Source organism: Dendrobium catenatum, unplaced genomic scaffold (genome assembly GCF_001605985.2).
Source record: "Dendrobium catenatum unplaced genomic scaffold, ASM160598v2 fragScaff_scaffold_1226, whole genome shotgun sequence".
Taxonomy (NCBI): Eukaryota; Viridiplantae; Streptophyta; class Magnoliopsida; order Asparagales; family Orchidaceae; genus Dendrobium; species Dendrobium catenatum.
In genome coordinates, this window is record NW_021319688.1 from 215303 (window position 1) to 240800 (window position 25498).

A 25498-nucleotide genomic window follows, 5' to 3' on the forward strand; every position below is an offset into this window, starting at 1 on the left:
ATTTTGATATATTATTGACTAAAATAATTCTGAATTCAACATTAACAATCGGTTTTAACGTCAAAAATAAAATCATCATCTAAACTAAAGTATAATAATAATCTAAAATAAATAAGTACGTATCGCATTTGGGCATCACTTTATCCATGACGTCCATCTGTCGAGCAACGCGCCATCTCTGTAGAACAAATCATTTTTTTATCAAAAATTTGTTTGGCAATTTATCTAAAAAGGCCCACATGGATTAATAATTTACGCGGCCCAATAGCCTATATCCGTTTTATGCGACTCGTCAGCGTCGCACGTCTTGGCTGAGCTTGTGGGCACTAAGCACCAGCTCAATTATTCTTTTTTTATTATTTATTTTTATTACTTTTCATAATTGTTTGTTAGAAAAAATGAAAACCCCAATGATTACTCATATAAAATATTAATAAATTAAAAAAAATAATAATCATAGTTTAAATTATTTATTGTTAAAGTTTAAGAAATAAATTAAATTTTCAAAATTTGTACCTGAAATAGATATTATTGGTTGGGAAATTAAAAAACTACATGAAATGCTGTTTTTTTTTCTGAAGTATTTAAACTATTTTTGGGAATGCAACAAAAATGAAAAGTTACTATTATTATCATTATTTATGCGTACTAGAAATTTGTTCGATGTTTAACTTTATCCTTCTATATAAAACAAGATAAAAACAAATAATTAGAACTTTTATAAACTTTTTGAAGATTGGACTGCAAATTATGTAATTTTCATTAGTTATTGATACACACAAACATCCGCATGATTTAATGAATCTCAAGGCAAAATTTTGGAATTTAATTCAAAATTATATAAGCTCCAATTTATGCAAATTTATAGTCAATTTGAACGCCTTAATGAGAAAAATCCAACAATATCAAACGTGGTATAATCTGAACCTAAAGGAGCCCAAATCGAATACTTGAAACATAATTAAAAACTTCAAACATTAATTGAATGACCAAATGATCTCCAAATTAAACAAAATTATAGTTAAATCGAGCAGCTCGATGTTACAAATCCAACAAGCCTTTATAAGATCATTTAATTCTGGCATCATTAAGGCGCTTAAATGTTAAACAAATGTTTCATGATCACCAAGAGGTACAATATGGGCTGTTGAATAGAATGTTTTGTATTCTAATTAGAATTACCAAAATGTCCATATAAAAAACCCTATAAATAAAGTTTCATTATTCATATGAGGGGGAGGAAGAATAGATAAACCTCTCTAATATTTTCCAGCCAATATTGCTGATAACCATCATTAGCTATTGTCACTAATTATCATCATCGTCACTAACGACTAGTATCATAAATAGCCAACATCTTCAAAATACTAAGAAGATTTAATCATGCTGTTGGGTGTAGCTGTTTATCTAAGGATACATGCTTTTTATATTCTATATTGGAGAAATCAGACTCTATTGTTGGGTATTAACTATCTCTCTGTAGACACTTGATTTGTATAATTTCTCTCAAAAAAATTCAAACATTTGTTTAATCCCTCTTTTTTTTCAACAGTAAAGAAAGGAGGATTCTTGTATCATTTACTAAATAGTATATTTTCTAATTAATATGATCAAAATATTCTGACCACAAACAATTTCTAATTTTAACTTAGATTTTCCCAAAAAATTTACTATAACTCAATTGGTTTGATTTATAAAGAAAAAAAAATGGATTTTATACGAAATTAAAAAAACAAAACATTTTTTACAGTATACCAAATTAAAGTTTTTAACTATAAAAGAAAAAAAAAAAAAACGCTGAACAAAAAAAAAAAAAAACGCTGAACACAAAATCCGTGGTGAAGCATATACTTCACCAGCTGGAGGTAGAGCAGCTGGCCTCAAATTGAATAAGTGCTCCCACTTTTCCTTACTCATTCCAATACGATCCATTTGTACCTTCTTCCTCCTCTTTCAACCCCCAATTCCCAAACCCTACAAATCACCAACATACCTTACCCATTTTCCCGGCCTCCTCGATCCGATCTCATGGCCGCCGGCGAGATCGGCTGCTGCGTTTTCCTCCGGCGACCATCTTCCCGCGGGTACCGCCACCTCACGTCGTCCGGGTCGGACGACGGCGATTTCCCGGCTACTGAAGCGGCCGCGGTGCGGGTGGTGGCGGGGAGAAGGGAGAAGAGGGAGTTCTTGGTCGATCCGTTCGTGCTGCAAAGGGAGCCTTTCAGAGAGCTGATGGAGATTGTAACGAGCAGAGAGAAGAAGGGACGACGAGTCGGCGATGGAGACGCCATATTCGTCGACGTGGACGCCATTTTCTTCGAGCACATGCTATGGTCTTTCTATAACGATTTCTCATCTGATTCTCCTTCTTCTCCTCTGTTTCGGCTCAATCTCAGAGAGATCATTGAGTTCTACTCTCAGGATTTTTGATCTGTTTGTCGTTCGTTTTCCGATTTCTACAAATATGTCCAAAACTCAATTGATCATGTTAAATTTAATAATCTTTGATTTCTATTCATTAAATTTATGCTGAGGTTTATATGATTAATCAATCAATTAATGTATTGAATTCTTCTCAAAGCAAAATCAACCGATACCAATTGGTTTCTCTATATTACAATAATAAGTTCGAATCAAGTCAAACATTTCATAATTTATTATTAAGCAATTATCATTCATAAAAATAATCACTTCAATTCATTTGTCTGTGATTTTTAATTTCTTTTTGCATTTAAATATTCGTATGCTTCATGAAAGCAAATACCTACAATTTTTTTTTTTTTTTTTTTTGACATTTGAGTCATTAAATCAAATTCAGAGACATTGCTTTCAAAAGCGCTGTTTACGGAGGATCAATTTTCTTATAAAGTTGACCCCAAAATAATAATAATTATTATTGATTTGGCTCTGTCAATATGTTAAAGCCCGGCCGGCCTGAGCCGGCCAGTTACGACAACTTGCCGGCTTGAGCCGGTCAAAATGAGGGTCGATATATGGTGCCACTCCTTGTATTGTTCGTTTTACTTTGATGTGATATTATATAATGATCATTAGATTTACTAATAATGCGTAAGATGAGATGAAAAGTTTGCTTTATAGAAGACAAGAAACATAAATTATTACTCATACATATCACTTAATACTATGCTATTTACATATTTAACATCTAAAACTTTAATATTACATACATGTCATTCATAGTTCATTTTCATATCAAATATGAGTGGTAGAAATGAAATATATGGGTGGTAGGAAAGAAATGTAAGTGGTATATTTGATATTAAAATAATATAGGGTGGTATTCATGTAATATTAAAGTTTTAGATGTTAAATATGTAAATAGCATAGTATTAAGTGATATGTATGAGTAATAATTTATGTTTCTTGTCTTCTATAAAGCAAACTTTTCATCTCATCTTACGCATTATTAGTAAATCTAATGATCATTATATAATATCACATCAAAGTAAAACGAACAATACAAGGAGTGGCGATTTGGCTCTGTCAATATGTTAAAGCCCGGCCGGCCTGAGCCGGCCAGTTACGACAACTTGCCGGCTTGAGCCGGTCAAAATGTGGGTCGATGGTGCCACTCCTTGTATTGTTCGTTTTACTTTGATGCGATATTATATATTATCATTAGATTTACTAATAACGCACATAATGCGTAAGATGAGATGAAAAGTTTGCTTTATAGAAGACAAGAAACATAAATTATTACTCATAATTAAAATATTTATATTGAGTTGGAGTTAAATAAATTAGAGGTTGATCTCACAGGTCAATCAAATCGGATTAGAACGATCAGTGGCTTCATATGGGTTGTATTTTTAAAGGATATTTTTTATTTTATATGATTGAAATTATGAGTAATTTCTTTTTTACTTTACTAATAAAAAATAAATAAATAAATATCTTATAGTACCTTTTGTTGTCCATTTTTCATTTGAGACATTTTTCTTATTGTTTTTTAAAATGACTTTTTAGTACAAATTTTTTAAGAAAAAGAAAATTACTTTAAAACATAATATAAAAGTTGTTCCAAACGAAACTAGAACCTTGCTAAATTCTTTATTAAGAAGACAAGAAAGTCAAATTTTAAATAAAAAATAGAGACAAAATATTGATTTTGCATTTTTAAATTTTACTTGCATGAACATTATTTTAGACTTCGTTTGGGATGATTTTTTTAAAGATTGTTAAAACTGATTTATAGTAAAAAATTTATAATCAAATGAAGCCTTAAGCTTGCTTAAAATAAAGGAGCAATCTCCAGTACCAGTAGAAGAGCTAATTAGACTTCAACTTGGTTATAAATAATGGCTTCCATATTTTGACTATGTCCATTAATAATCTTTTGTTGCAAATTATTCCATAATTCGCATTCGGAATGAAAAATATATACGGCCTTCTCTATCTTAACTTAAAAATTAACTGATTTTTATTTTTCTTACATGCAGATTCGGAGAGAAGGATCGATCTGAGATTATCTAATAAATTAATCATCAAATCATGCATGATAGGTTTTGATCTGTTTTAAAAATAAATTAACTACTTTAATTGAATGAAATTAAGCATAATAATCAACCAAGTACACGTACAGTTTATTTTTTCATTTGTATTAGTGAATTAATAAGAAAATGTCAGGTTTTGACCAACTAAAAAAAAAATTTTTTGTGATGACATAAACGAGCAATGTGACGGAGTCGCGAAATGCATGCAATTAATTATTTTGTAACTATACTTTGTACGTAAATCCAGCAATTTGCATATTTAATTATCATTGTATAGGCTATAGCTGACCTCAGGATTATGTGGAGCTCAGTTTGGTCCACTCGTACGAACAGTGGGAGCACATTATGTTGATTCTCAAAAATAAGTTTCAAATATATATTTATGTTTTTAGTGGGAGATGTGTCTTGGAGGAGTGTTAAGAAGGCTTGAACTGCTACTTTTTTTTTATTGTATTTGATTTTATGTTTTATTTTGATGTTACATCATATGGTGTATGGTTGCATAGTTTTATTTATGAATTTAGACTTATGAACTCTATATATAGGCCCACGAGGATATATTGTGCCAATTTATCTAGTATGGATATGGGTTGTTTTGGTTGATTTCATTATATTGATGAATATTATTATTACGCGCTAAAAATTTAAGTCGGTGGAGTATGTTTTATGTCTTAGCATTGTATAAAAAATCAACACTCACATATAAAAGTAATAAGATATAAAAAAGTTTATGTATAAAATAGGAATGGAAAAAAATCATGGGATCTGATCCAGTTGAAAAATTCACTATATCGTAAATAATACATGAATTATCATTTCTTCACTGTAGAAGACCATGAGACCTGGCCAAGTTGAAAATCCACTATGTAATAAGTGATACAACAATTCTCCTTTATTCATTGGACATTTGATTTTTTATGAGGGGTATTATAGAAATCAATAATTCATAGAGGGACAGTTAACTCCTAACAATAGAACTTGATTTTCTCAATAGGGAGTATAAAAAGTATGTGTCCAAACTCCACAAGCAGACATCACCAAACAACAAGGTTAAATCTATTCAGCATTCTGGAGATGGTGGCAATTTTTTATGCTAATTTTTTGTGGTAATAGTCGTTATAGGTGACAATAGCTGGTGATGGTTTGCAACGGTGATGACTGAAAAATATAAGAGAACTCTTTCTAGTTTTTATATTCCTTCGCCCCCTTTTATGTAAAAAAAGAATGATGCTCTATTTATAAATTTTTTGGTATTGATATTTAGATAATTTAAATCAGAATTCAAAACACATCATTGTACGATCCATATTTATTCCCTTAACCACAAAGCTTTTATTATGCATCTAAGTGCCCTAATAATGTCAAAATTAAGTGGTCTTGTTGATTCAACTATTAGCATGTTTAATTTGAAGATCATTTGTTTATTTAATTAATGTTTAAGTTTTCAATTATACTTCAACTGTTTGATTTTGACTCATTTGAGTTCGGATTGGATCAACTTTGGTATCCTTGAGTTCGTCTCATTGAAACGCTAGGGTCGACTATTAAGTTATTGAGTTGTTGGTCATATAATTTTTTTAAATTTAATTTCAAAAGTTTTTAATTTTAATTTAGCCTTGAGATTCGTGACAAATCATGTAGATTTTTTTTTTTTTTTTGTAGATATATTAATTATCAATGACCGTTTTATGTTGTGATGTCTTTAAAGCATCATAGATGAAATAAATATGAATTTATTTATTTAATTATATGAATATATGCTTATAGGAGAGACATCATATTTTCTCACATTCCTATCACAAAAAAAGAAAAAAAGCAGCTGGACTGACTTTTCTTCCTCTCAAAGAAAAACCCTTTTTCGCTCTTCTACGCGTCCGCCGCTGACCGCCTCCAAAGAAACCAAACGCTGCTTTTAGTCCAATCACAATCCCGCCTGCTTAGCTCTTTATCACAACTAAACAAATATCTTTTTTACTAATTAATAGAAGTAACTTCTAATATTTTTGTTTTTATACTAATTTTATATATCTGGGATAATAGTTTAATATATGATTTTCCCCGCATATTCACCTGCCGCATAGAGATTCCTTTTGCCAATCGTTCACGCCCTTGCCGCTGAATTCCCGCGTGGCATCCAGCTGTTCTTCAAGTTGTTTAGCGGAGCTATTTACCCTCCGCCCCGCATATTAAATTTCTATACGAACTCCATCTTCGTACGTCAATTATTTTCCTTTGCGAAATCTACGGCGGATTTAAGTTGCACTCATTCAATTCCCACGGCAAAGCACACGCATAGCATTACCGAATAGAAATTTCTACGAAGAAAAATCAGTGGCAAATTTGTGATTTTATAGCATCTCAGTGGCATTTACTTGTCAAAGTAGTATATATCACTCCTCCTGACCTCTTCCTCCCTCTGCTTCCCGGCGAGTTCTCCTTCTCTTCTAGGCTAGGGATTTCTCCTACGAATCAATGGAAAAAAGCACAGAGGTAGTTTTCTCTTTCTTTTTATTTATTTTTCCCGAGCTATTTCTCTGAACTTTTTTCATTGAGTTTGGTTTCAAGCGATTTCTTGGAAGAAATTATCAAGGATTGGAACGGAATTGCAGGGGACAAAGGTGGACTGGATGTCGGTGCCGGCTTTCGGGGACTGGGATAACCAGAAGGGGATGCCGGATTACTCATTGGACTTCTCCAAGGTCCGACAGATGCGGAAGCTGAATAAATCTGATTACTCTCGCATCTCCATTGGAAACGATGAAGATCTTCTTAACGGTTCCAAAAAGGATGACGAGATCCTTAACCGATCCAAGGTGGCTGCCTCCGCCGTCTCTCGTTCCGGCATCGCCGTAACTCCGGCGATAGGCCACCAGCACTCTCCCTCGGTGAGCTAATTCGTATATTCTTTTTCTACAAAACCCTAGACCTTGATTAGTAGATTATTAGTTCACAGTCCTATTATGTTTCGTCTTAAGAAATCTGTATTTTGTTTGCTTTTAAAGAACCTGGGTGAATCTTTTTATCTTTAATTTTCTACTTCCATTAATGTTGCTCGGAGAAATTTTAAATAAATTAAAAAATATATATATATTTAGAAATGAGATGGTTAAAGAATCCCATTTTGATAGAATAACATTGATAATAATTGTTAAAGAATCTATACTTTATTGGAGATGGTTATCTTATTACTCATTATTTTAAATAATAATGAATTTAAATTTTATGAACATTTCTGAAAGGTATAGTTAATGCTTGTATGATTTATATATAAATTGATAATTCAAACATGATATAAACAATTTACTACTTTATGATTGTTTGTGCGCTGAACGAACTTGGCGTGGTGAATGTGCCCGCAAGAGAGAGAACTTTTCCCAAATGTGGCTTCTTTTTTTATATGCAAAATAAATTATTTGTTGGTATAATTTTATTCTCGTTTTTTGTTTATTGATGTGATTGTTCATAGGGTTATTTGTTTATTACTTTGTATTATTAATATATTTAATTTCTTTGCAGGGGAGGAAAAAGGTCATGAGCTATTTCGTTTGCTGCATTAAGGCTTGAAGCCTTCTTCCCTTCAAGGGTCAATAAACATTATTTCCGCTTTTTTGTTTTTTGTTTTTATCATTGTAAAAAACATATCGTTTTTAATGAGCAGCTGCTTTGATGTTTAGTTTAAAAAAAAAAACGTAATAAAAAATTAAGGATAATTATGCTGTGCACATATATTATATCTCTTATTAATTCGTGAGGTTTGTCTGAGCGTATTTGTGATATATAAAAAATGTGCATAAATTTTTGGCCGACTCAGGCTTTGTTGGTTGGGATGGATTTCTTACTGTTTCTTGAAGGAGATTTTCAATATAACTATTTTAATTTTTGTACTAAAAGATTGATTTAAAAAATAATAAAAGGCTGATTTTAATCGACCAATTTGTTCTTCAAATATTTATCAACTAATGCTACTCAGATCAAAATTGTATGGATATAGCAATCATACTAATTTTATAGTCTTCATCAACCAATGCTGATCATTGCTGATGCATCATTTATCATCCAAAAGATTTATATGTAGCTATATTGCTTATTACTTTTTAAATAATTTTTTAATATACTTTTAAAATTATAAATTTTTTAATTAGAAAATTGCTTTAAAAACAATATAAAGTTATCCTATACAAAATTTAATCGAGTACAGAGCATTTTCAACAACCAAATTAAAGTCGTCTAAGTAATCCATAATGCTCTTAACCTCCTAAAGCTTCTTTGTCCTAAACTGATAAAGCCCTAGCACAAACGAATCTGATCAACAAATTTTGACGGTAAGGAAAAAGAAAAAAGCAAAGCAAAGAAAGAAGAGGACAGTGTCCCTTCTTCGTATAGCCCAAAGAACCAGCAATGCAAGGAGAGAAAGCATTTCTCTTTCACCTCCAAAGCTCCGCCTCACACCACCTTAACTCTCAATGACATGAGGTAGTAACAACTTCCAATGATGAATCTTGCCAAATTAAATGGAATACTTACGCCAAAACATAAATAAGTGAAAGCCAACAAGTAAGACGAACTAAAAGAAAAGAACTTACACATGTTGAAGTACCTAGAGAGTTCAATCGTTCCATATATCAACATGACACAAATGATCAGGAACCTGGGAATCCTCTCTGGTAGAAGAAAGATCAAACGTATAACTCAAGTAACCTCCTTACTCAGGTCAATGTAAGCCTGTCTAACCCAAATGAAAATCTGCATGTTCTTTATATCTTCTTTATAATTTGAACAACATCTTCATCCTCCAACTCATGTTCCTAAATCACAAATTCCAAACTCGAGTAAATTATGTAGCAGAGATCACAAAAGGATTAGCACCCATGGTAATAAGATGGCTTACCTTCCCAACCCGCTGAGGTTTATGCTTTGCACTCGACCCCCATACCAGAGCACTAGACAGTTCACGCAGTCATCAATCAGCAAATAGATAAGAAAAAAATTCATAAATTTAGGCCAAAAGTTGTATAAATGTGATTATTGTACTCTCACTATTTAAACTGCTTGAGCATGTCTTTGTGAATCTTATTGCAGAAATCTTCAACAGTTCGTTTCTTTGAGGACAAGATAACAGGATCCTCATAATCTGGATTCATTCCTTTTGGTTTGGTGTATATGCGAGTTAGATTAAGATACTCCCAGATCTTCTCCAACAAGCCATCCAGATTCCATTCCAGATGAGCGCTATATATATATATATGAACATGAGATGTATATGAAAACAAGTCCAGTAGAATATTCCTTTGAAGCAGGGACAATATATCCTACGATACCTGATTGGACAATAGTGAGGAAGCTTGTCTAAAATCTCCAGCTCTTCAAGCGTTATTTGGTCAATCTTGTTCACTACATAGATACAAGGAGTGTAGATTCGGCTTCCTTCAATAACGTCGATGAGATCATCTGCAGTGGCGTCATATCGGAGGGTGACGTCGGCGTTATGAATCCTATATTCACCACAGATTGCTTTCACAGTTTCAAGGTCTAAATGTGTGTTTGCGATCGTTGATGTAAGATTGATGCCACCCTTATCCTTTCTTCTAAAAGTCAAATTCGGTGGTTCTTTATTCAACCTATCATTAATCATACAAGTAAAATATATATAGATGATAAAAAATGCATAGAAAAGTTGTAAAGTGAATGCACATTTCTAAAAGAAGCCACCTCTTCGCTTCACACAGCAATGTAGACTACAAATAAAGACGACTTTACAAACTTCTTCTAATTCTGAATAAATGCCAATGTAGTAAATTTGCCCGTTTATATTGTTAAAAATCATGCAAAAACCATCAAATTTAAATTCATCTATTTGAGACAGTTTTCCAAACGATTTAATCAAAAGTGCTTCATTGGAGTTGGCACTGCAGCATATATGACGCCTTGATGACAGTACCCCTAATATAAAGAAGTGAAAAAACAATTTCTTTGCAGTTCAAACACTAAATCATGCAATCAATAATTCAATGAAACAAGAAAGAACGAGGAATTATGAGAGGCCCAAGGTGAAATCCACAAGGATTCCACCAGGGATGAAGTAGAGCTGATAGGAAGCTGAGAAGAAGAAAATGTGCAATGGAACTCCTCTTATCCTACCTCCTGAGTATATAAACATTTGTGTGAAGGATGTTTTCTTAATTTGGCAAACTATAGGTTCAAAGATGAGTCAAGCTATCTCGCAGTTGTGGCCAAACTAAAATGCTCCTCAAAAATGACACATCAACATTGCATTTATTGTTGAAGATGAAGCTAATATCAACTTATGGCATGTCACTACCTATTAAGGGAGAGTCCGCCCTCCAGGAAAACCATTTGATTTAGTCTTCTTCTTAGAAGCCTCAATTAAGTTGGGTGGTCTCCATATACATAAGAAAAACAAGTTAATTTTTATAAACTTAATGAAGTTGGGGCAAATCCCCATATCGCTTATGGAGTTATGTAGCCTTCCTGTATTAGGTAGAGTTACTTTTTAGGAGTATGGAACAATTAGTCGCCAAAGTCAGGCCAAATACATCAATACAATAATAACAACAAGACTCTATCCCATTACGTGGGGTCGGTTGCATGAATTCTTTTTACTCCATTATGTCCTATTAAAAGTGAAATTATCATTAAATCTAATAAAAATCATCATTTTTAATACTTTCTAACTAAATACATTTATGCCTACGTTTACCTTTGTTAACGAATGCTGAATCTAATACATTTACTCTCCTAACAAGGTCATCGGAAGGCCGATATTTTATGTGATCAAATCATCTAAGGCAACTCTCTTTAATCTTATCTACCACTGGAGCTACTTCGACCTTTTCATGCATATACTCATTTTGCAATTTATTTCTAAGTGTAAAATCACTCATTCACCTAAACATCCTCATCTCTGCAACAACAACAACAACAACAACAACAAGCCTTTATCCCACTACGTGGGGTCAGCTACATGAATCCTTTTTCTCCAATGTGTCCTATTAAAAGTCAAATTCTTGTTTAAATCTAATAGAGAAAAATCCTCATCTCTGCAACACTTAACTTAATTTTATGCTTCTCTTTTAATGACCAACATTCAGTGCCATAAAACATTGCAGGTCTCACTACCATCTGCTTGATACATCAATAGAAAATTTTATTTTCAATTCAAAAATTTAAACTTCTAAATGTATCAATAACTTGGTATTTTTGCACCAACATAATTTTCACCTATTTGATATGAGGCAAACTCATTATTGTCATGCATATTAACAAGCTACCCCTCAAGTGCAAGCTCCCCGTATCAACTAATACTTTCACGTAAGCCAAAGCTATTTTAACATAATCAAATATCATGAACAAAGAGCTGCTCAACCACGTGAAACCGTTGTAGGAGTTGCTCTCTTTTAATTTTGCTAAATCATAATAGAAAAAGCTGAGATCCATGGTAGCTTTGAACAAAATATACATATGATCCCAGTCAAATCATTGACTTTGAAACCACTTATTCAACAATAGAGATCTTGCTTCCCAAAATTGTTAAACTCATTTTTGCACATGATATACTCTTTAAAAAGAGCATTCCTACTTGGGATATATTCTTTTAACATTAATCATCCAAAAATCTATAGCTAAAATCATCATTTCTATATCCAATGAAATAACATTTTATAAATTTGAGATCAAGCTTATTGCTATAAATAGAATCAGCATGTGCATGAGAAAGACAGCACAAACTTCTAAATGAGAAAGGTTCGCTTCTCTAATAGTACAAAGATACTCACATTGTTTATTGTATAATCGAACTAAGGGTTCTCCATCCATCAGCTAAGTGGCAATGCTAGCAGCATCCACCCATAAAGTCTTGGACAATCCTACGTGTAATCTTATGCTTCTATCACTATTCAAAATTTTGTTTATGTGTTCGACAATCCCATTATTTTATGGTGTTCTTAGAACTATCCTCTTCTTGAATTATTCTAGTTGTGCAAAATTTTCTAAACATAAAGGAACGACTGACAATCCATCATGCAGGACCATCATCTTCATGTATAAGCTTGGAGCCCATTGCGTTAAGGTCAAGGCCTTGAATTCACACGGTGGGTATCCTAATGATTTGCTCGAAGAGAGGCAGACCCTTGGCTCGCTAGTGGATAGCGAAGCTTGGCTGCTAGACCTATCAAGAACTTGAAAGTAATTCTCCTCACCTTCACCCTGGCCAACAACAGACTCGGCCATCACAGGAGTCGTTACCAGTTCAGTGGAGGCCAACACTTCAGTAGCCACCACCTTCGTTGGTCACCCAGTAGAGATTTGCCTCGCTCACCAGATAGTTAGAGAGATGTCATCAGAGCTAGAGGAGAGAACTACTCTAACTGGGCTTTTTACAATCAACAACACCACAATTGTCGGTGCACCGCACTCGCCTCCACTTTTACCACTACAACAAGAGGGGGAGCTATCAATTCCATTAACTATGGGTCCTAGGGGTGCTCACCTCAACAAGCTCAAGTATGACATTTAATCCTTTCACTCCTTTCCACTAGTACAAATAAAAAAGCATAAAGCATGCCATCTCCACTATGCTTCTTCGCAACATAATTCGTACCATGCCTCACTAGACTTTTCTTTTTTCAACCATGAATTTTACCTCACTTAAAAAACTGATGGAGATAAGTGGAAGTGATGTTCAACCTTTGTTCCTCTCTTTGATCTCTATATGGACTCTCAAAACCTATCCACAAGACACACCAACACCTTAGTCCGCTAGCAGCTCTACAAGATGGGCAGCTTAAGGTTCGTGGTTTCACCCCCTAACTCTCATTAGAACTCAAGTGGCTGGCCGCATTACTTGCTCTTGTCTAAATACTGCCTCTACATCAACCACCCTGCACCAATACTCTGACATAACCTATCTCTCAGACTTTATTTTTCTTAAATCACGCTACGAGTTGTAATTTCTACTTTAAACAAAACTATGGCTTCTAAGATCTAGAACTAAAACATTAACAAGCAAGCATCATGAGACATATACATGTACCATGCCTCAAGCTCTATCTTAATTTTTAATTTATTATTTAAATTCATACCAATAAACCATTCAAAAAATATTAATGATGTATTTGCCAAGATATGTTAACCCTGGGAAGTATCCTTCTCAAAAAACAAAAACAAAAAATATAAGATGGTTACAAAAAAGACTAAACATTAATATCGAAGAAATCGTAAAATGATTTACCTTATGCCAAACCCTTCAAGCTCTTTTTCAATAATACGTTTGTGTGTTATTGGTTTTATAGCATCCAGAACAATTAAAATGCAATTGCATGTTCTGGCAGTGCTGATTACCTGGATAGAAATAATCAACAGTTCAGCTTCATAGGTGCATCATAAAAATGCACAGATAGTTCTAATAGACTAGGGCTTTAAGTGTTAATTCAATAGGCATGCAATACAAGCAGCCACCATCAACATACCAAATAATATGCAATGCTCGCCAAAACAAATTCAAAATAACCTTTCCGAAGCAAAGGATGATGGGTTTTTCCATCTTCATACCTAATTAAGTGGATTTTGCTGATTGGTGATTTGATGATACGTTTTGGGGGTAAAAGGGAAGTGGTAGGGGGCTAAGAGAGCAAATTAGAGAGAGGGTTCAACTCGTGCACACATGCATGCCCATGCCTCTTTTTATTGTTGGTGGCTCTAATCAAGTGCCACAAGCACACTATTCAGTACTAAGAAAGACCTGGTGCATGCTCATCTACTACAATTAGGAGCATAACCTCATCTGGTTACCTGCCTTCCTCTGCCCTTTCCATCCTTTGCGCCCTCAATGATCCCCGGAAGATCCAACAACTGAAACACAAATGCCAACGTCACAAAATCATTAGATTGAATAAAACCAGAAGCGACAGTACTACAAACTAAAACAACATGACAGCATTATCCAGTTTAAAATATGATAATAAGTATCAAGAAGTAATAAAAAAACCAACATTATTGACATAAGAGTGGTTGAACCTTGCCATCATCATCATTAACCTTATCTTAATTATTTGGGATTAAATTTATGAATCCATATTTTCCATTTATTTCTAGTAAGTCTTAACTAAGGTGTAAAACATATTCTTTACAAATCATTTTGAATTCCTGCTCATGCTACATTGGATTTATCCATTGTCCTTCCTTATCCTCCAACGCACTGAATGAAAATAGAGAATGTTGGCCATTAAAAGAGAAGCATAAACTTAAGTGTTGCAAAGATGAGGATGCTCACGTGGATAAGTGGCTTCACTCTTAGAGAAAGAATGTGAAATGAGTATGTACGAGAAAAGAATGTAGTAGCTCCAAGGGCAAATAAGATTGGAGAGAGTCATCTTATAGATGGTTTGGACACATAAAACGTCAGTCTTTAGATGACCCGGTCAGATGAGTAGATGTATTGGATTTGGCCAATGTTAAGAAAGGTAGAGGTAGACCTAAAAAGATTTGGCTAGAAAATATTAGAAATGACATTTTTTATTAAATTTAAATAAAATTTTGACTCTTTAACAGGATATAATGGAGAAAAAATAATCATGTAGATGTCCCCACATAGTGGGATAAAGATTTGTTGTTGTTTTTGTCGTATTAACAAAACTAAGGTTGGAGAGATTTTAAAGAAAATTGTAGGCTCGGGGAAAACAGCACGTAGGCATGAATCCCGCTTTGCAGTCATAAGATTTCATTCTCCTTAAGGCGGATTATAGTTAACTAGATTTCTCTTGATGGTGGTATCAGTGTTTTTTTAGATTTAGGTCCTTACTTCCTATAAATGCAAGCCCTCATACTTAATTACCCCTCTTATCGCGTAGAAGAGAACTCTCGATTAATGATGAATTAATATTTGAATTTGCAACAATGCAAGTATTTTAATCTTGGTTGTGGGGGATGGAGGTAGACCCAATTAGAATCTCATAGTTCCTTCGTCCCAAGAATACTGTAGGTTTCGGCTACTAACACTAACAATAATTGATCATAGTGTCCATGAAATCTGCTTAGCAATCATGGGTTGCCTCCTCATAGGAATCCCAAATAAACTAACGTGAATAAATGTAAGTTTTAATATTATGGTTGTTTGGTTTGGATTGAGGCTTACGGCTCCGCTTGGGGGTTGCCCGTATGTTTGGGTTTAAGGTTGGGGCTTAATGCTTCCTTTGGAAATTGTTTGTATGTTTGGGTTTAAGATTGGGTCTTACAGCTTCCATTGGAAGTAGCCCGTATATTTGAATTTAGATTGGGTCTTACAGCTTCCATTGGAAGTTGTTCGTGGCTTATTGCTTTCATTGAAAGTAGCCATGTTGTTTAAAAAGTTGGGTCTTACCGCTTCTATTAGAAGTAGCCCGTGTTTTAAGAAGTTGGGTCTTACTACTTTCATTGAAAGTAGCCCGAATAGCAAGTCTTATGTCTTCCCTTAAAATTTCCCCATTTGTTAGGGTTTAAAATTTGGTTTTACAGCTCCAAATGAAAGTTGCATATATGTTTTTTTGTTTAAGAGGTTTAGAGCTAGTTTATTTCACTTAAGAAGTTTTCCTAGCCTGTTGATTAAGTGTGGTTTTACTGCTTCACTAACACAAATTAAAGTAGGATAGCCTGAGGGTTATCAGGGACATGTTATCTGTCTTGGGAAATTTTCCCTAATACCCTAATTAAAATAGGACTTACGACCTCTATTAGAGGTGGCCTGGGTTTAATTTTAGTTGTTCACTACTTCACTCAGTAGACTTAGTGAAATAGTTATCAATAAGATTTACTGCTTCTATTAGAAGTGACATATCGAACTCTGCTTAGCGAGGTTTTAGCAACAAATATGTAGTTTTGCACACTTTACTGCCTCAGCACCAACACTAATGTTTTGTTTCAGTGCTAGTTATGCCTATAATAACAGCTTCACTTACAGTACTAGCGCATCTTACTAATTTTATTTCAATACTAGCTTTGCCTATGGCACTAATTTTGTTTTAGAACCAGCTTTTACTTTATCAGTACTAATTTTATTTAGCAACCTACAATAATTTTTGTTTACTCATTTATAAGTATTTGTGGCTAGCAGTTGCAGGAGATGGAGCTTAAAGAGATTTGCTTAAAGTTTGAGTTACAGTGTTTAGAGTTTTAGTTTTAGGACTTCAGGTTTAGTTGGTGTGTGTTGTACTTAGATTGATTAATGTGAACATTGTTCTTCTGCATTTTTTATTTTTTTCATTTTAATTATTATTCGATTAATTAATTAAAGAAATTTTGAATTTGTTAATTAACTTATGAATTAATTTAAAATATTTTCAATTGGTCAATTAATTTAACTAATTAAATTAGGTTTTAATTGATTAATTAAATTAATTTTTTTGTTTATTTTAAATGAAATATCAAAATTTTAAATTAATTAATTATCAATTCATTAAAATTTTTAATTTAATTAACTGTATTTTAATAACTTAATAAATTAGAAATTTCTCTTAATCGATCCATTAATTGATTAATTGGTTAATTAAAATAAATTTTAATTTTAAAGATTTAATTAATTAATTAAGTTTCAGTTATTGCATTTAAATTTATCGATTAATTAGTTTAATTAATTTGAGGTCTTAATCAATTAAAATTTTTAAATTTCTTTTAAATTGATTAATTTTATTTAAATTAGTTAATCACTTAATTTAAAATTTTAATTTTATCGTTAAATTAATTAAACAAAATACTCTTCTCAAACTTTTAGAAAATTCGGCTACCTCTTGGCATAATTTCAGCAACCTGCCAACGTCCCCTTCCCGCGAGAGGAGATTGGGAGGGCATTTGCCCTATCCAGTTCGCCCAACCGGATAGAATTTGAAGGCCAAGGGCTTCGTGACAACGAAGGGTCCCAATTATAGGTCTTCTGGTCCTCCAACAAAAGGAATTTTTGTAATTCGATGCTTTTCCCAGAATTTTGGTAGCATTTCAAGTCTGCTCGAAAGGATTAAAATCAACGATCAAGGACTTTGGAGGAAGAATAAATTCCATAATTGATCTTCGATCTTCAATTTGATGATTGCACTGCCTGTTTCTTATTTTTAATCCATATACATTTATATTTATACGCATATATTATTATTTCCCTCTAATCATACTCCTACTCACTATTCAAAATAACAAAAAGACAAAACCGATCGAGCACAGAGAGGGTATGGGGAGAAGCATGGGGTGAAGCATGAACAAAGTGGTGCTGAATTTGAGAGGATAGGGGCGGGATTTGAAAGAAAAAGAGGTAATTATGAGTGAAGGGGGGCTGAAATTGAAAGGAGAGGAATTTACTATAATCCAAGGTGTGCTGAATTTAAAAGGAGAATGTGGGAATTTGATGAAATGTTTGGATATGAGCGTAGAAGGGATGATTGAGACAATTGGGGCGAACCACCCCTTTGGGGAATGGAAAATTATGAAGGAAACAGGGGAATGGAGGAAATCTGAGGGTGAGGAAGCTAAAGATGTCTATTTTTTAGGGAGATTATGCACATGGGTGGATCGACAAGGTGGAAAGATACTTTACCGTCAATAGGCTAACGAAGGAGGAGAAACTGACGGCAGCTGGGATGTGCTTGGAAGGAAAAAGCTTTACATGGTACCAGTGGAGGAAAACAAGATGACCCATATGGACCTTAAGGGAGTTTAAGGATTGCTCGTTAGAACTTTTCTAAACCAGCAGGGGAGGGAACTTCTATGAGCAATTCTTTGACCTGACGTAAGAGGGGACGTGGTGGAATACCGTGAGCAGTTTGAGAACCTGGTCAGCCGACTGGACCGGCTTTCGGAGACTGTACTGGAGAGGAACTTTATGAAAGGGCTCAAACTAGAGCTTCAAGCGGCAGTTAGAATGATGAGGCCTCGTGATTTGGGAGAGGCTATGGAGCTAGCTCGTTTGATAAAGGATCAGAGACACCTAGAGAAAGAGTCTGAAGGCAGCAGCTCAGGAGATTCGTATAGGATGACAACCACCTTCTTGACACCCAAGAAGGTGACACCGGGTACTCTTTGGGAAACCCCAAAGGAGAAGGCTGTAGGTGGAAGACACAAAGACAACTTCAAGAAGCTCACAGAAATGGAGTTTCAGATGTGATGAGAGGAAAACACCGAGGCACAGATGCAATGACTGCCCTTCAAATTCTTATTGTTTGTGATGACGAGGGAATGGAGGAGGGTGTCGTCTTTCCACCTTGCGGACAAGATGGCTCTTTCAGAGGAGAGTATTGTTAGACCGATCCACTGGACTAGTTGGACTGATCCAGTGGACCGGCTCGCGTGTAACATAGGCGGAGAAGTTTTGCCTCCCGCTCATGCCTCTCAAACCACAGAGTCCAAAAACTCTGATTAGGAAATATTTAGGAGTTTAGGAGAGAAATTTGAAAGTATGGGTTGTTTAGAGATTTCCTTTTGGATTGTATGCATTAAATAATTTCATTTCCAAGGATTATGGCATCTTGAATTTGGCTGAAATTTGAGATCTCTCTTAGGTACTTGGGCTCTAGCCTTCGACTAGGGATTTGGGAGATCCGGATCTTCCTCTCGAATTGAAGATCCATTATATCTTGCTTGCTTTTGTTCGTCTTTCATCAAATAAAATTTGTTTCATTGTTGTTCGTCTTCCTTCTCCTCAAAAATTGTTTGCAAGTGGCTAATTTCTCATATTTCAGCAAGGGTTTTCTAGTTTAATACAAGTGTTTTCTATCATATTGAAAACCACGGAAAGCAAGATATTCTAGTCAAGCATGACCGATCAGGCATGTCAGGGAGCCTTTGTTTGGACGAATTAAGAATTAGAGGTCTGTTATAGGCATTGGTAAAAATTCAAGTAAAAATATCATCTCGATATCAAAGTGGTGGAGGCCAATGTCAAATGGACTATTGTGTGTTGAGTGATATCGATAAAGCATTATAGAATTGTTGTGGCATTCAATCGATAATCCAAATTAACATACCCTACTAAGGTGCTAGTAGGGAAAAGTATTTCTCTAATTAGTTGTCAAATGTGAAATAATCAATTGTGATGTAGTTATCTCCCAGAATTCGAGCATTAGACAAATTAATCTCTAGGTGGGTATCACTTGTTTGAGTTGATTGGAAATTAGCTCTATTGGCCACATGCATAGAAAGTTGTATGACGAGTAGAGATTATGTCCTAAACACTCATGCATCTTGAGACTATCTCAGAGAACTAGAAAAACAGAATGACTAGGAATTTGGCGGGTTCTCAAATGGTTTATTAGCAATTTGTTGGTCTGAAAACTAGCAACTAGTTTGATAATAAATCCAATCTTTCTATCATATATTTAAGGGATGTGACTCTCGGGACGAGAAAATGAGAAACTACTGCTCCTTTTGAGCCTCCAGACTCAATCTTTAAGAAATTTTACTTTTGCTTCAATTTGAATATTTCCAACTAGGCCACCCTATAAAGGATTCCCCTTTCAATTGAAGTAGTAAAATTGAAGGCTCAACCTCAATTACCAGCTAGGAGATTACATTTGGGACTCATTTGATTTTGGATCTCATGACATTCATGAATGCCAATGGAGACATCATTTATGTGAGAAATCACAGCACCATTAGATGTGACAAACATAGTATTTACAAAGGAAGTGAGTGCAACTTTTTCATGAGACACTTTTGCCACTAATTCCATTATCCTTGCTTTCCTCTTATAGGAACCAGTGAGACTGACGATGGGATCAACTACATTATTAGTGACCTTGGCCACAACTCAAGCAAACTAGAAAGTGAGGTGATGGTAGTTGTCATTCTTCTAATGTCTTCAAGACGTTAAACAAATAAGGGGTGAGAGATCAATATTATCACGCTCTTCTAAAAAAGAGTAGGTGGCCTCTATCATTGAGATAAAAGTTGTGGCAGACAGAGGCTCCTCCTCTATCATTGGGAGAACATCAAACAAGTCTTCCCCAATAGAGCACAAAATGTTGAACACCAAGTAATTCTTCTAAGGAGCCATCATCGAAGAAATAAGTGTGGTGCGAAGAGGCACAAAGTTTGAGAAAGAAGAGACACTTCACATCCTAAAACCTATTTATACATATATCTCAAAGACAAGAAGAATATGTAAGCCCATAAATTTAAACACCTGAATAAATGGAATGGAAATCAGTAAGTCTCATTATGCTCTAAAAATACATGATAGAAAAATTTTATCTTAGGGTTTCCCCCGACTTAGTGCAGTAAGAAATGCACTTCAATCTAGTCCTAACTCAAGAGAACATGTAATAAAGTGTCTGAACTAATGAACAGTCTCAGCCCAGCAAATACAAGCATATGATGAAAAACTCCCTACAAAAATTACAGTAATTAACAACAACAAAACGTCATAACTCCTCAAGATTGAAACTAATTAAGTCTAATAAGTGATATTACAATGAATAATTCACACACTTAATGAAAAGGTGCGACTCCTCATGAAAAATAATCAGGTTTACAGCATGAAATAGTCAAATCTTCAAATGTCGCCTCATGAAAAATAATCAGGTTTACAGCATGAAATAGTCAAATCTTCAAATGTCGCTTCAATGAAGCAAGGCAATACTCTACTAGTGCATTATAGGAAAAAAATTCTGAACTAGATACAAATAATTTCTCTTCCAAAATGACCATAAAAATTGTAGGATTTTTTATGAATAAACAAGAAATGTGAGCGTAAAAGTGTTTTTACCTGAATTTTTGCACCTCTGTACATAATCACACCAGGAATGCATGTTAAAGTAGTAAACTCATATGAGGCAACCTGCCAATTATCAAAATGAATGTTATTGTCAATATAATCCAGATTCATAATACGTTTGGCAAAATATCCTCTAGTTCAACATGTTCTTAGTAGCTGTCACATCAAAAAATAATAGCTCTATAAAGAACGGCTGTTATGCTCAAAAACCATAGGTATTGAGTAAATGAAAGTGCAGTAAGTTTGCGTTAATCTTTTCAATTATTTAGTAGCAAATAGAATAGAACGTTATGCTAAAAATTAAAAGTAATAGCCCTGCTCACTTAAGGAGAGTAAGACAAACATAGAAATAAGGATTAAACCAATAAACTGAAAATAAAGGATGGAATAGAAGTAGCATACCTCGGAAAAGGTGCCAGTTAACTTGTTTAAGAGTGTTGATTTTCCAACAGATGGAAACCCAACCAGACCAACACGTGCATCCCCACTTTTAGTAACATCAAAGCCTTCACCAACTCCACCACCACCTTTCGATGAAGGTGCTAAGAGCTCACGGCGTAACTTTGCAAGTTTAGCCTTGAAAGAAAGAAATACTCATCTCAAACAAATGTCCGACCCAAGGAATCTAGTATGGCATTTTTATTTAAGACCATTAGAATCTCCCTTTTCTAGCAATCTATACGACATTATGAACACACTAAAAGAAACTAAGACATTTGATTGTGAAGAAAAGAAGGCAGACTAGGTGTTACCACACATATAAAAACGTTGTAATCTTCAAAATCACAAAAACGGTTGTTGAAGTTTCCGGGCCATGAGTTTAAACATGAACCAAGCATAAAAGTTAAGCTCAAACTATAATTAAAATCATTTGTAGTGCCAGTAGGAGGGGGAGTACAACAAAGATGTCCACCCTAAATAACCCGTATGAAAAATGACAAACCAAAATCCTATGCATTCTAGAAACAGCTTAGTATTGCTTTGTTTTTCAGTTTCGATAGCGCTATCAAAATATACCGTAAAAACTATAGCAATGAAGTTTGAAGATTCTGAACTCATCAAAAATCTTATTATAGCGCTTTTGTGCAGACACTAGAATGGAAAATTATTATTCTTCTATATATCACCAAAAAAAGGCAATAGGTACATAAGAATAATTAGTTAAGCTCATAACTTCAGCAAAAATCATTAATTTTTTTTTCTTGTTTTGAAAATTTGTGTTAACAAAATAATGGAGAATAATTAGAGATTAAATACATCCATCAATCAGCACATAAAAACAGCTCTATCTTGTAATATCTAGACATGATGCAGACTATATACCAAAATATATTCAATCAAAGTAATGAAATTCTAAATCACACTCAAACTACAAATAGTACTAATTGATGAAGCTTATTGAGACAAAGTGTTATGCAGATCCGGGTACATGCATAAAGAATCACACAGCTTTAAGATAGCTACCGAACTAAGGGTGCAAAGTGCAGATAAAAAGAAATTCTTTTCAGGACTTTTACAAAAGCCATTTTAATCAGTCCAAGATTCAGACACATCAAAATATAATCTATAGCTAAACAAAGTGCACCAAAAAGAAAGATGCTCATGACAAATGATTTTCTTGTCATCATTAAAACTTAATTTTGTATGAGAAAATGGACATTTTCCATTTTAAATAGCATCAATTCTCTAACTTTCAAACTTTAGGTGTTGACATGAAAGTATGAAACAAACACAGTAACAAATTAAAAATATATACGTGAAATAACTAGAGGTGTAAATTATCTGAATAAAACCAAAAAATAAAACAAATCTTATTTGGTTGGTTCAGTTTATATGTTAAAATATTACTTAGATTATTGGTTGTAATTTTCACTTTTTTTTAATATTAGTAACTGGTTTGATATTTATTTTATAAAATTGATTAAATCAAAAACCAAACTATACTAATTAGTCTAATTTCTTCAAATGCACAAAACCAATGAACTTTAAAATATAACGATCATCCACAACCAAATGAACTAATCAAAGTTTAGTTTGGTTCAATTCGGGATTGAAAATAATTTGTTTGATTTGATTTTCTAAATTTTAGAATAAAACCCAATGATTTAGCCAATTTGTAAGTCAAACCAACCACGAATACCTAGAAACAATTCCTAAAAAGATTTTGATGCTATCCTGATAGGCCTATTATCAGGGAAAAAAAAGACGTATCAGAGGCACCTTAAGAAGACCGAGGTGATGAGCAGTAGCTTTGTTTTTCTGCGTCCTGGCCATCTGCATCCATAAAGATCGCATTAGGATCTAACATAGTTAAACGAGAATAAATCTTATGCTCGTCTGTGGAAGAAAATAACGTGCCACACAGTTCAGAGCGTCACTATAGTTTGATGTACTTTTTAAATTAGAGTCGCCGACAACCAATAAGATCCACAGTGGCACGGGTGAAATAGGGAAAACCTAAGCGGAGCTTTACGGGAGGAGGGGAGGAACATTTAGCCACCGATTGAAAAACCTCCGAGTAAGCAAGCTAGGGTTTCGGAGAGGATAAAGCCAATATTTTTACAGGAGAGAAAAAATTATGAAAACAAAAAATTTACCTCATCTTCGATATCTTTAATCTTCTGCATAACGGTGGCCATGTTTTCGCCTGTAAGAAGGAGACCAGGTAGCTCTTGTTTGCCCGCGAGAGGAATGGATTCGATAGCGAAAGAACTGGGAAGGAATGGGAAGACGATGGTTTATAGCATGAAGGAAATTATGAGAATGGTTTCAACAAATTTATAGTAAAACTGAACACCTCAAACTTATTAAAACTACAAATGATCATATCTGGCTCTAAATGAATTATATTTAGGAACTTATAAATATAAATTAATAGATCAAATGACTTATAATTATAGCATATTAAGAGTTAAATCGGATGAGACGAATCAACAAGTCCTTGATCACTTGATTTTGACACCTAAGGCATTTGAATGTCTAATAAATGATCTACAATTAATATGATGATGTGCTTGGCATTATGTCAAAATTATCAAAATGCTCATTCAAAAAAGTTATAAATATGACTTCATTTTCTACAAAATAAGATGTTTAAGAGATGAGGGAATTAAAGAGCTCTCTTATATTTTATAACTATCATAACTAATGCCACCTCCAGCAATCTCCACCACCCTCTCGAGTGTCACGTCTCAAGTCAGTATGTAACAACCTGATAATTAAAATAAATTTAAAATGAGAATCTGAATTTCAATCTAAACTAGGGTGTGGGGCGCTAGAATTTGTGCTTTAAAACGTAATAGGACTTGAAATTATTGTTGTGAAATATTCTGTGGTACAATAATTCTGAATTCAGCATGCAGCATAGATGCTCTAGTTTCCTTGGTAGTTGTAGTGACATGCATTAAAACGAGTTTTTAAATATATTAAAAAGTCATTTGCTATATTCCCCCACTCCTTCACTTAGTTGTGACTTGTCCTGGAAGGAAAGAAGAGAAGGGGAAGGAAGGAGGAGAGAGAAAAAAATGGGTTTTTGACCGCCGCATCGCTTCCTCTCCTTTACAAACAAATTCTTCAAATCATTGTAGGTGACTTCTCTCACATTTCCATTTTCAAATATTTTAATTTCGGCCATTAGATTTCTTCCAAAAATGATTTTATTGCATTTTTTTTCAGATTTAGTGAACTTTCATCGAGTTATTTTTTTTACGTTAGAATACTTATTATTATGTACATTTTGACTAGTTGGTTTAGTAATTTCACTGAATAAAAATAGTAATTATTGCATTTTGTATGATTTGCACATAGTTGTAATTTTGATATTTTAATACAAACAAATTATTAGTACGAGCATTGTGAATGAATATGAGCATATGATTAAGTAATAATTGGTTGATATTACTTTTGGTAATAATATGTGTAAGTAAAGACTGTTTATTTAATGACATTGGCAGGAGACTGATTTGGTCGACGGGCTTCCATTTAAATACTGTGGTTTGTTATTTTCATTTATTGATTCACGTGATTATTGATTGAGAGTTATGAGGAGATGATTAGTACACAGGCAAATGTAGGCAACTATATTTACTGAGCCAACAATTACTGATTACTAGAAAAATACCACTTAAGCCAAAACTCCTTACTTATTTAGTGCAATTACTAGGATGTACTCATTGCACTAAATTACTATCGCAGTATTGATTTACCGTTACAATATTGTTTTACTATTACTTCTATATAT

General features: G+C 33.8%; 3 protein-coding genes across 3 annotated transcripts; 2 read left to right on the plus strand and 1 right to left on the minus strand.

Annotated features, from left to right (window-relative positions):
- The first annotated feature begins 1932 nt into the window (after positions 1-1932).
- Positions 1933-2523, plus strand: LOC110112397. Its single transcript, XM_020844610.2, has one exon. It carries the CDS (start codon positions 2029-2031, stop codon positions 2428-2430), a length of 402 nt encoding a protein of 133 aa, XP_020700269.1. The 5' UTR covers positions 1933-2028; the 3' UTR covers positions 2431-2523.
- A 4384-nt stretch (positions 2524-6907) lies between these two features.
- On the plus strand, positions 6908-8240 carry LOC110112385. Its single transcript, XM_020844587.2, has 3 exons — positions 6908-7004; positions 7124-7399; positions 8031-8240. Exons 1-3 carry the CDS (start codon positions 6987-6989, stop codon positions 8076-8078), a joined length of 342 nt encoding a protein of 113 aa, XP_020700246.2. The 5' UTR covers positions 6908-6986; the 3' UTR covers positions 8079-8240.
- A 679-nt stretch (positions 8241-8919) lies between these two features.
- On the minus strand, positions 8920-24014 carry LOC110112384 (developmentally-regulated G-protein 3). The gene is made up of 10 exons (XM_020844586.2): positions 23856-24014; positions 23479-23532; positions 21661-21834; positions 21250-21321; positions 14322-14381; positions 13762-13871; positions 9833-10132; positions 9552-9743; positions 9403-9454; positions 8920-9319 (listed from the first exon to the last, which is right to left on the minus strand). Exons 1-10 carry the CDS (start codon positions 23895-23897, stop codon positions 9269-9271), a joined length of 1107 nt encoding a protein of 368 aa, XP_020700245.1. The 5' UTR covers positions 23898-24014; the 3' UTR covers positions 8920-9268.
- Positions 24015-25498: the final 1484 nt, after the last annotated feature.

Excerpts from the sequence above, each read along its gene's own strand:
- LOC110112385 (XM_020844587.2), top strand. Across the intron at positions 7,400-8,030 it reads GCCACCAGCACTCTCCCTCG|GGGAGGAAAAAGGTCATGAG; the intron begins GTGAGCTAATTC and ends ATTTCTTTGCAG.
- LOC110112397 (XM_020844610.2), top strand. The coding sequence starts at position 2,029 with ATGGCCGCCGGCGAGATCGGCTGCTGCGTTTTCCTCCGGCGACCATCT.
- LOC110112384 (XM_020844586.2), bottom strand. The coding sequence starts at position 23,897 with ATGGCCACCGTTATGCAGAAGATTAAAGATATCGAAGATGAG. Across the intron at positions 21,835-23,478 it reads ATCACCTCGGTCTTCTTAAG|GCTAAACTTGCAAAGTTACG; the intron begins GTGCCTCTGATA and ends CTTTCTTTCAAG. Across the intron at positions 9,320-9,402 it reads AACCTCAGCGGGTTGGGAAG|GAACATGAGTTGGAGGATGA; the intron begins GTAAGCCATCTT and ends TTTGTGATTTAG.